Genomic DNA, 11872 nt, shown 5'->3' with positions numbered 1-11872 from the left:
CAATATAGCCATGGTCGACCTTAGCAGAAAGCTTCTAGAGATTGAAGGCATCAAACACACTATGTATGCTGACGATATAACTATATGGTGCACAGGAGGCACTGATGGTCAGGTTGAGGTAGACTTACAGGAGGCTATAGACACTATCGAAACCTATCTCGACCTCACCGGTCTCAGATGCTCCCCCGTCAAGTCGGAGCTCTTACTGTATAGTCCCAAACGCGGTCCAAGGCCCAAGGGGCCGACATCGTTAGAAGACAGAGACATTAACCTATACACAAGAGACAGTTGCCGCATACCCAGAGTCAATTCAATCAAGGTCTTGGGCATGATCGTTTAGTCAGGGGGTATAAATGGCACGACTATAGACAAGCTTATTGCTAAAACTGAAAGTGCCATTCATTTACTTCGGAGGGTATCAAATCGGCAACATGGACTCAAGGAGGATTACTTCATTCGACTAATGAATTAATGCATGCCTTCTTTCGCTGACACTTTACATACGTGGCAGCCATGCATCGATGGAAACGGGCACAGCGGGATAAACTGAATGCAGAGCTTAGGGAGATTGCTAAGCGGGTTCCTGGGCTACCCGTATACCCTTGTACAGAGCGCTTAATGAAGCTTGGCATTCATAATACTCTGGAAGAGATTGCAGAGGCCCAGGAGCGCGCACAGCTAACTCTCCTCACTACAACGAAGGCAGGGAGATCCATCCTGCCCGACCTCAGATATCAGCCCGGTAGAGTAGCGGACCAGTTCTCTGACGTTCCTCCGTCAATTCGTTGGAATATTATGGTCGCGCCCATACCTAGGAACATGCACCCCGATCATAATTGCGGTAGGAGGATGGCAAGGGTGGCCAACCTCTTTAGGCAAATACACAGTGGTCAGTGAGAGGTCGGCTTTGTGGATGCCGTTTCTTGTAAAGGACGTCGGGTGTTCACCGTAGTCACTGTCGATTATTGGCAAGGAACCACCAAGCTGCCTCGGCTGGGACGAGGGACTCCGAAATTGCTGAACAAATGGCTATTACACTAGCCCTGCTGGATAGTTCATGGGATGTCATCTATCGTCATTCAAGGTCAGCAGTCAGAGCATTTAAAAGAGGCACTGTTTCCAAACAGGCCATCAGGCTTCTTGGGGGCAAGGCAATAACGCACCACTTCATTTATTGGTTTCCCGCACATCAGGGTCAGATAAAGGGTGCTCCTCCCAACCTCAACGAGTCGGCTCACGGGGCTGCGCGTGAACTTGCCCACAGCGCTAGCTACCCTCGATGAATCGGAAGTCGACTCCACAGAGAACAGGGACACGCCGACCACTTACAACGAGATTACTAAACACTACTATCTCAGCCGTAGAACTGACTTCCTTCCTCATCCGCGGCTCAATAGACCTCAAGCATTAACGCTCCGTCTACTACAAATGAATACGCATCCCAATCCGTCGCTATTACATGAAATCTATCCGGATACTTACACCAATGGTACTTGCCGCGATTGTGGAGAAACAGCCACGTTGGAACACATGCTCTGGCGGTGTGCCAGGTCACGCTCTATCATCGCTAACAGCTCGGCCAGATGGGAGGCGGTTCTCCGCAGCCTTCTTCTGGCTGACCAACTCTGGGCTGTGCAGCAGGCCCCCGATGCGGCCGCGAGGCTCGGCGTCCGGGTTCCCACGTGGGAGCGGCCCGCTTCGTGAAGACTAACGACCTGCCGGACTTCAATAAAGTTTCAAGATACCATACCACGAAAAAACTAAAGCTTGAGTTTCGTGTTCCTCCAGTCTGGGGAGAGAACGTGGAACTAAGTCCTATGTAGCTCGAAGAAAATATCACCGATATCACGGAGCACGGTATCGAACCGCTGCCAGCATGGCGCAGGACGACAGGCACGTGCAATCCAACCACTCGACCGTGGCTGCCATCGTTTCCGCAGTGATACGCTTTGATTTATTAAGATACCACGTGAATTTGCAGGACTGTGTTTCAAACATCGCTTTTTTGGAACAGTGTTACGTGTAGACGCGTAGAGAGTCTAGATAGTCATCAATCGGAAGCTGTCTCCGGACTACGCACATTGTAGCGGCTATCACGATAGCAACCGTTGTTTTATCGCAGCGACCATTTTTGTCTCGAAAATCATGCACAAATTTTAGTCGTTTCCATAGGCTCATTGTTGAAACTTTAACCGCTCTGGGAACAAAATTCTACATTTCCACAGTATGATCACTGCATTTGTCTCGTGTGCATTCTTTCTAGAACATGTCCTTCACCTGTCTTTTTCAATTATCAACCTGTACATTTATTTATACTTGAAAAATTCGCCCGTTCCATTCAAAACACGCTAGCTTCGTGCCGCGGAGGCTTGGGGCGCTATAGCTAGTTCGTGTCCAGAAAAGGTGCATACGGGCAGTTTTATCGGCCGTACCCATTTGTAAACATTCGCTGGCTAACTAAATTAACCAGCATGGCATCACGCACAAACAGGCAAACACGAACACATCACTCAAGTACTGCGGACACTCGCTGACAAAACGCTGGCGTGAGGAACAGCGACAGCAGTAGCGAGGCAATTGTCCTTCGTGCTGTCTCTCATTTGAACGCGAAATAAGTGGCGAAAACACAGAGCACACGAAACCATCAGACGTCGGCTCGCCTAGGCTTTGTGCCTACCGTGAATCGTTTCCAAGACGGGGCCCGTACTTGCACGTTCAGCCGCGATGGAAGACGACGCACTTCCTCCCTTGTGCACGTGAAATCGAGCCACCATCCTTCTCGGCTCACGTTTGCACGCTTTCACTGGAACCCACGGCATGCGCCCACAATGTTATCGCACTTGGGCTTCATACGGAACATCACAACAGTGGCGACGGTGAGGCCGACGGCTGAAATGCGCCTGGAGTGTCCATATAATCACTATCGCACTAAAAAGGCGATTTCATGTTCCACTTCTGTGCTGAGCGCACTGCGCAGGACTTAACAATCTGGCTGATATGTTGACAGCAGTATATGCTATCTGCAGAAGGAGTTTTTTCGCCAATCCCCGGGGCTGGTTTAGGTGCCTCTAAAGCTATTTACTCGAAACTGCAAACAACGTCGCATACTTATTTCTAACGCTTCTCATGGCTGGTGCAGGATGCGTCAAAAATGCTTTGACGCCTTCGAGGGCACGGCAGTACCCACAGTGCCACTTCACAGCTTCATCAGTGGAAACTCGGACGAGTTTTGGAAACCGGTATGTAAAAAACGAATTGCTAAACTACACCGAAAATTCTGTGCAAAGGTGTCAGCCACCGCACTACATTGCAAAAGAAAACGTGCCATGTCTTGTCACAGTAAAATGTGAAAACAAATAAAAATAAGAGCAACTCTACCGCGTGTATGCTGGAAGGTGTTGCTCGGTTTCGCTCGGTAACTGGTCGGTAAAATTGTTCCCTTGCTGAAAGAGTTTTAAAAATTGTAAGCACTGACCTATGCACCATAGTGTGAAGAGTTGTTTTATTTTATTGTTATGTTTGAGTAGAACTTTGTACGTGTCAATGAAGGAAAAATGCTATGCATTTAAAACTCATCGTCTCAGATTGTACGACATATTCAAACGTCAGCTTGCGTGGGTAATATTACCAAAGTATATAACCAAACCCGAACCGAAAACGGTACTCGAACCGCGCTTTTGGGCTAACTGAACCCGAACCCGAACCGTTATTTTTGGAACGTGCCTTATCCCAAACCGAACCTGAACCGAAAAAATAATAATAATAACCGGTTCGGCACGATACTTCTCAAGCATATGAGGCACGAACGGGCTCCAAAGAGCTGCGCTCTCAGACGGCACTTTTGGTGTGATTTCGCAGCGTTACGTACAAAGCACTGAGCTCATTGTTTGTGACAAGCATTGTCCATTCTGAAAAGTTTCAAACCCTGAAACTACAAGCAATCCGTTCAGAACTCCTTTGCGATGCTTGTCCAAGTATGCGCATAGCCGAAACGTGTCACGCATGAGGCATGTACTGCAGCCGCGTTCCACTCTCACGCTTCCCTCTGTACACGCTGCGGCTTCTGGCGGCGCAGCCGTGAAGTCCACACATACGCAGCGGCGCATTCACAGTGACCCAGGTTGGCATCAAGGAGGTTAATTGAGGAGCGGTGAGTACTCGGTGGCACATAACCTGTGGCGCCTACCCACGTGGACGGCGCACATTGTTGTCCTTCACCATCATCGAGATCAGTGAACATTTTCTTTGAGATAGCTAGATAACCGGAAAGAAAACTGGTCGGTCAATGCATATATGAAACGCTGTTCAACAACAAATGGAAAAGCTGAATGACTAGTAATGGAAAAATGGTTTCCATGGTGTGCATACGGTAGTAATTTACGCGTAAATAAAAGCTTTCTACCTTACACAAGCGCTAATTTTGCGAAATGCGCAGATCTTAGCCGACGGCAAATCATGCAAGGGATGAAACCTTGTTGAAACCTTGTGAATCCTCTTCGGTGGTGCTTATTGGCTATGGTACAGCACTACTAAGCTCGAGGCCGTGGGTTCAATCCTCGCCGCGATGGTAGCATTTCGATGCGGTGGGATATCTAAAAACGCTCCCATTTAGTTGCACGTTAAAGAGCCCAAGGTTTTCGAAATTAATCCGGAGTTCTCCCCCTCCTCCCACCCCCTACGGGCGTGATTCATAATCGGATAGTGTTCTGGTACTTAATGTCCCATGATTGCAGTAATTTTTATTTCACGACACCTTGTTATCACTGATATTTAATTTTTATTATGTTCTGTACCTCTGCCTGCGAGCTAAACTGTTCATTTTGTATTTCTTTTACTTCAGAACATCATCAAAAGCTTGGGTCGGTGGATAAATGAATACGGTGATATTTTTGGGTGAGTCATTCAGTATGGAACCGGTAGTATATGATAGTCTCGTCAAGCTGAGCACGGTAACTTTCTCCTATTTTGTTGATCGACCCCATTGCGGCATTTTGTTATTTCTTACCTTGACGAATAAGTATGATGAATGTCACATGACGCTCTCGTTACGGCAAATGTTCACTTCTCCTGACATTGGGTACATTATAGCCTGCCGCATATTGAGCACGCGTACTCTAAGACAACTGCATGGAGTAAGTCTGTACTAGAGGGAAGCACAATAGAAATTCTGTGTAAAAACGCTGAATGGCTCCCTTTAACTCAACAGCTTTGCTATGTTGTAGTGGCGAACTTGCGTTCAGTGTTGAAAATATTCGATAACACTCTTATAAATAACTTACTGCAATTTAAATAGTGGAATCGCCTTGAGTTAAAATAGTTATACTGGGTGTTTCGTCTACCTAAACCAAGCTCTAAAGAAGGTTGTAAATCTTAGGCGGAACGCTCCAAAAGAATATTTCTTGTAGTCCTCTTCAGTTAATCAGAATATTTTACGTAGTGCGATTACGTACCTGATCGCCTCAGTTCAATTATGCTAAATCCTAAATATCAGTTTTATGGCAACAAGTGTAGTCGAAAAGTTGTATAGAGTGTGCTAAGCAAGACCAAATGAAGCTGCTTCAATAATCTCATCTTTTACGCAGTATTTGAAGAAAACATCGCAAAACAGACGAGAACGAAAAGAAGACAGGTACAACGGACTAGCGCTTCTTCTCGTTTTTGTCGCTTTTGCGCTGTTTTCTTCAAGTATGTTACGCCGACTCGCCCACATCAAACTCCTCCTGCTTTGCGCAATACTTTTTATCGGGCTCTAAGGAAATCCCGCAAGATATCAAAAATGAACACATTTTCATGTGTTCATTTCATGCATCCAAAAATCATGCATCCCAAAACGAAATCCAACATACCTATGAAAAAAGAATGCCAGACGTGAATGTTTCGATGGATGTTCATAGCCGGGCTGTCTCTTTTGCTAGCACGATGGGTTTACATTTTCACAACGACGATGTAAACAGTACCTTAATCTTGTTTTTCTGCCATTTTTGCGGTAATTGTACGGGCTTCGTTCTTGGAAACGTGATGGAGAACACTACATGGCTACTGGTCAGATTCGCAGGTGCACCTTGGCATCATTTTTTTTAAATCATATTTCTTTGGAATACGAAAAAATGAACGTCATAAAAGAGAGCATCGTTATAACCACTTCATTGAATGTTTCTTAGCACGCTCTACAACTTTTCCAATACAACCTATGGCTTAGCACACATCTTTTTTACAATTTGAATAGCTTAATTTTACTATTTCAGCACTTTAGTGTACTTAAAGACAGACAAAGGGTACCAGTCTATACATAGCTGGGGCCCGATACTCATCTTCTTTGGCGTGATGATCATTTGTGCTCAAAATTACAGTCATAACAGAAGCGAGGATTTAAAAGAGACAGTGACATCATTTATAAAGTTCGTGTATACCAAAATATCAATTTTAACACAAAATTATTCCTTCAGAAATAAATATTCTTGGGTGGCTCAACACAAGGTCACTCTGGTTGCCACATTCCAAGTACAACACTCGTGAACATGGCCACAAGAGCCGCAGGAACATGATAACACAACTAAACGCACAAGCAAATATATGTCCCATTCCAAAAGAACGATACGAGCAAGAAAAAAAACAAGAAGATGGCAGAAAAGAGCTAAAAGTGCTACTATTTGATTTACTAACTCCAATATTGCCTATTCCTCGAAAAACTCTATAATTGCTTGCGTAGGAATTTGTTGCATTTTTGTCTGACGGCGATGGATCCAAAAGCTTTCCTAATGAGTAGTGGGCGTCTATATGAAGCATTTATAGCACTGACGAAACCCTGGTATGGGGATTGTCACACTTTGCCAGTGTAAAGGTTGTGATTCTATGTGTTCAACCTCATCACATAATCATTTCTTGCTGTCAGATCCTCTTGTTTTAAACAAAAAGCTCTTAGTGTAGGCTGTAGCTAGCCATAGTCTATGAATTGTTTGAGCGGAGCGGCTGTTTCTATTTGGTATATGGAATTCCTTGCCTGGGTTGCAAACCGATTTGCCCTGGAATATCGGCTCCATATTTATAAAAAACAACGAGCGTAACTGTTCGCTTTAGGTACTAGCGACAATGCATGATTTTCGTGAGCCGTATGCGCCAACTTATCAGTAGTGATATTCGCTGTTTTTCGCACTGACTTGGAATCCACGGGAAAATTGTCATGCTAACTATCTCTTGCTATAGCGCAAGCCTTGCGTATTCCATCGTATATTATTATGTAGGTATAATAATTATGAATAATTTGCAATATATCTTATGCATAAATAATATGTATATTACTACTCATAAGGAGATACCTTTCATGTATCATACTGAGGCTTGTGAATCAATCAGATCTGCCCAGCTAAGGGGTCCTTACTTAATTAAACTTCAAAACATATCCAGTGTAACTTATGGACACTACAAGCAATATTAATTTGGTGTTATTCACTTAAAATGTATTTCTTCTTTAGAGATTCGTTCAAGTCGCGTGAACCACTAGCCACCAGTGTGTCATACGCAGTTCACCTGAATGGTGTGATATGTGTTTCATAAGAGGGTGTGGCGTGCTCGGCCTGGTCACTGAGTAACTTCGAATCACGTGATGTCAAGCACCGACTGGTGATAACATGGCTATGGTACTACAACTTTTTGCTCACTGAACAGGAGCATCCAACAATATTTTCTGTACATCTCGACAAGATGATGAGCATGTTGTTAGATAATAAGCATAAACGAGCGTCTTTATCATGCCGCGGTCTCTTCCACTTCATACTCGCCGGACAGTGAGGCGGAAAGGATGTCGTCTCTCATGGGCGTCTGCTATGCCGCCGCCTGCTGTGCACTCCATCCTCGTAGAGTTGGCAAAGTGGGTGTATACGCCGGAATTCCACACTCCGCGAAAATTAGCAACCTCATCCTTTTTAGCAACTATTGAAGCGATTGGGAATCCTTGAGATCAAGGGCTTGATGTTTCGTATTTGGCTGAATTTACACGACGGGCCAAATTCTGCGCACAACCATTACATGGTTGAGTCCCGCCGAATCATGTCTTATGCAGCGACCGTGCAGACGAGCTGCTAGCAGCGCGATTCTTCGTAACTGAGCCACGTGAGGCTGGTCACGTGGAGTGAATCCACCATCCCTTCCATGGTGTGAATTTTGCTTTAGGAATCGGTTGTCTGTCTCTTTTGTTTAAATAGATAATTATTTACCCGTTTAATTAGTGCACCTCGAGGTATATCAATTTGTGTGGCCCCTGGTTTAATCGCTAAAGTACCTCGCATTCTTTTTTTTAAAGAAATTTCCAGCGCACTACAACGGGCCATACTGATTTCGAAGTGGGGTAAAATGAGTCGATGACTGGCTGTTTTACGGTGTTCAGCTTGAATACATTGTTCAAAAATACTCTGTAGCAAGTACGTCTAGATTAGCAGGATCAACTTTTCGAGAAGATGATGACGGTTCATGTTTTACTCAAGCAGTGCACAGGAAACGGAGGACAGAAACCGAAAATGCTTCGAGTCCTTTGTGATCTGGGTACTCCGTAAGCCACAGACTATTTTCCTATGGATTATGACCTCTCAGTGTAACATTCTATTTCTCCGACCAGGTTTTTTCTAGGTGATACCCCTTTCATGGTAGTAAAAGACCCGGAAATTATAAACGAAGTCTTTTTCAAGGAGTTCAGCAAGTTTCAAGGTCGTGGTGTGAGTACACGCTCTTGTGCTAATACCATCCATCGAGCGATTTTTCTTTCGCTGTATGGTATGCTTTCAATTGCATGACGCGTTCTTTATGCTTGTGGGAAAGTCAGTGATTTTAGTACTGTAAATAAATGGCTCGCACAGTGTTACCTTTTTCCTGCACAAGTGTGTTGAAAACAAGACCAAAGGCTATGACAGCTGACATTTCATACGTGCATGTGAAGGACACGGAAAATTTAAGAAAAGAACAAAATGAAGCGAAATTCCAACCTTTCAATTTGAACAAGTCCTGATGCAGAACGGTAGGAGAATATACGTATTCGGATTGCAATTTATATCGGAAGAAAATGTAGCATTGACCTTTATGCGTGCTCGCGTCACACCGTGCAAAGCATGCATATAACGAAAGTGAACGTGTACCCTCTACCATATACGACGACCTCTCAAAACGCAGACAGGTGCATCGATTGCACTTCTGTGAGATTATATCAGTGCTTGGGGTGTCACACTGGCATGACATGCATGGGCAAGCTATCGATGTGCCGATAAGCCAGCTATAAGCGTGATATGTCTAACAGAAAGTAACAATTGAAGCATTTGCACGATTGTAACGCCCACCTTTATTCGGATAAAATGCGCGTTCTAATTTGCATGTTTGTTACAATCGTAACTAATTTTATTCAAAATCAAAAACGAAATTCATTTTAAAAAAAAGCTCATTGCACAGTAGCGTGCCACACTGCCATCGAGTGGATCTTGTTATTATCTACCTTGGTTTGTGGTCGCCATTTTCCCGTTCGCTGTACGAGTGGCACTTCTCATGCATTAGAAGATCACTTTTAAAGAGGCTCCGTCAGACTCCGACAGCCACTATCCGATAAGAATCATCGGTGTGCTTGCCTGTGTGTCTTTGTATGTTCCATAGAAGTGTTTCAACGCGGTACGCGTATACTCAGGTTTCGCTACTTAACGGGCATGGTAGAATCGGCACCAAATTGTTTTATTGCGATAACAATTATATGTATACTTCAGGCGCATTTTGACGCGATAGCGTTAAAGAGCCCGTCTCGCAGAAAATTTGGTGCCGTCATCGGACTTCGTTTCGGCGAAAATATTTTCGAACTGCCCATACCTAGTCCCTCCATGTGACGCAAGGAATTTACTGAACTAATTCAATTTCGCAAGCTAAATTACGCCGACAAATCGTAAACTATGACTTACACACAACTTGCAGACATGATAGCTCTCCGATTGTAATTTCAGTATACCAGAAAAAATTCTGTTGCGAGAAAACTCCAAGAAACCCCTTTTCCAGCGTTTCTACGTTTCACAAACCAACCGCGGCATCCACCATTTGCGCGTGTCGGCGCGCGCGTGTCTCGGGAGGCCACGGAGCGGCGCGCCCACTTCCTTGCGATACCTCCAGCTGGCGCTAGCCTCCGTCACATCGCGGCCCAAGCAAAAGGCAGTGCCTCTACCAGAAAGCCCACCTTTTTGCATAGCGTTCACGGCGAGCGTTTTCCGGTAAAAATAAGGGTTAGATACGCTCCGGTTGCCGCGAAGCGTGAGAAGCAGTCAGGGATCTTTGAATGCTATTGCGTTCCACCCTTAAAAGCGAATCTGAAGTCTCCTCCAAATTTTTGGCATCGCCATCGGCGTCGCCGTGATATTCCGCACAAAGTCCAAGGGCGATAACACCCTAGCCGCGCGTTGTATGCTGTATGTGCGACTGAAATTACGAGAGAGAAGCACACGATCGCGGCTCCATCTCGCGCACGCGAAGGAGGAAAGCGGAGAGCAAACGCGCCGTCTTACGTCGCGCGAAAGGCCGTGGGGAGATGGGAGGGAGGGGGCGGCGCTGTGCTCCGGCAGCAACTGCGTATTTCGCGACCGGGCGCACGGGAAACTCACAGTCTCAGCTCTATCTCACGCGCGAAAAGGAGGAAAGCGGGAGGTAGCGCTGGAGGGAGGGGAGGCCTCTGCCAACCAGTGCGCACTCTGTATGGCCGCGCGCAGGCGTGCTCTCCGTATCTTGAAAGGAATATGCAGACGGCTCGTACATTTCTGCGCGCTGTGTTCTCGCCTCTTGCTTTGCAGCGGTATACAAGGCGCAGATCACTTCGCTCGCTGCAGCCGCCGCGCTTGCTCACAGCACCGTTTTAACAGCGAGTGTCTGCGCTCATCGAGTGGGATGTGCTCATGTTTGCTTGTGCACGCTAACCCATGCTTGTTATTTCATTTAGTGAGCGAATGTTTCTAACTTCATATCGTCGATAAAGCTACCATCATTAATTCTTATAACTCTCTCTACTACTTTCTTATTGCAATCGATGCTTCGCCTTTGAGGAGAAACTGCCACTTTTTTATATTTGAGCGACAATTAAACTGGGCGTTACAATCGGGAACGCGGTAGAATTGTGCAAATATTGTACATTTCAGTCAAGATGTCCCAGAGTATCCAGTGTCTCGTAGGACCGTCACGCCAATTTTGCGGCGGTAGCATAACGACGATCATCTGTATTCCATGGCTCTTTTTTTGAACTTTTTAAAAGCCGTCACCACATGTGCGACCCATATGTACGAATATTACAGCGATGGCTGAAAAATAAGCACATAGGGTACTTGAGCTTCTGCTGGCTTTAAAATTAGAAGCTCATGTTCCACCAAAAAATGCATTCAGTGAGAGCCTCCTTTTCATTTCTGTCTTAGTGGGGTCTAACAATTGAATTTTTTTTTTTGCTATAACACGGGGACACGATGTCGAGTTGTGAAGAATAGGTGCTCTATAGCACAATGCAAAATTATTTGAAGATAGCAAAGTGTACAACTACTTTATAGGGGAACAGTGGACTCTATTATGCGAGAGTAAAGTAGTCAATAAGTTAACGTTGTAGAAAAAAGCACTCCATTGCCAATGTGCATGTCACGTGTAGGAAGGTAGTTTATCTCTGTGGCGCAAGCCCAATAGCGCTTCACATTATGGATGGCAAGTCACTTCTTTAACGGGCCCCTGACCCACATTTCTTTGAAGCTTCAAGGACGCCGTTAAATGAGTAAGCTAGCTCCCACGAATATATCGCCGAAATAATGTTTTGAAAACACCTAGTACGAGGGTAAATGCTCCGATCAGGCGGTGTTTACCTTTCCCCTGCGCCCTCAACGTTCTC

General features: G+C 45.3%; 1 protein-coding gene across 1 annotated transcript in view; it reads left to right on the top strand.

The window, feature by feature from the left end:
* Positions 1–1876: 1876 nt before the first annotated feature.
* LOC135914755 (cytochrome P450 3A41-like) overlaps positions 1877–11872 on the top strand; it is a 52327-nt gene continuing 42331 nt past the window's right edge. The window contains exons 1-4 of the mRNA XM_070528775.1: positions 1877–1893; positions 3140–3239; positions 4841–4893; positions 8612–8708. Coding sequence (XP_070384876.1) covers positions 1877–1893; positions 3140–3239; positions 4841–4893; positions 8612–8708 — 267 coding nt within the window. The remainder of the gene's footprint in view (positions 1894–3139; positions 3240–4840; positions 4894–8611; positions 8709–11872) is intronic.

This window comes from Dermacentor albipictus, unplaced genomic scaffold, assembly GCF_038994185.2.
Source record: "Dermacentor albipictus isolate Rhodes 1998 colony unplaced genomic scaffold, USDA_Dalb.pri_finalv2 scaffold_14, whole genome shotgun sequence".
Taxonomy (NCBI): Eukaryota; Metazoa; Arthropoda; class Arachnida; order Ixodida; family Ixodidae; genus Dermacentor; species Dermacentor albipictus.
The sequence above is the reverse complement of the archived record's forward strand: the minus strand, read 5'-3'. Positions and strand labels throughout refer to the sequence as shown.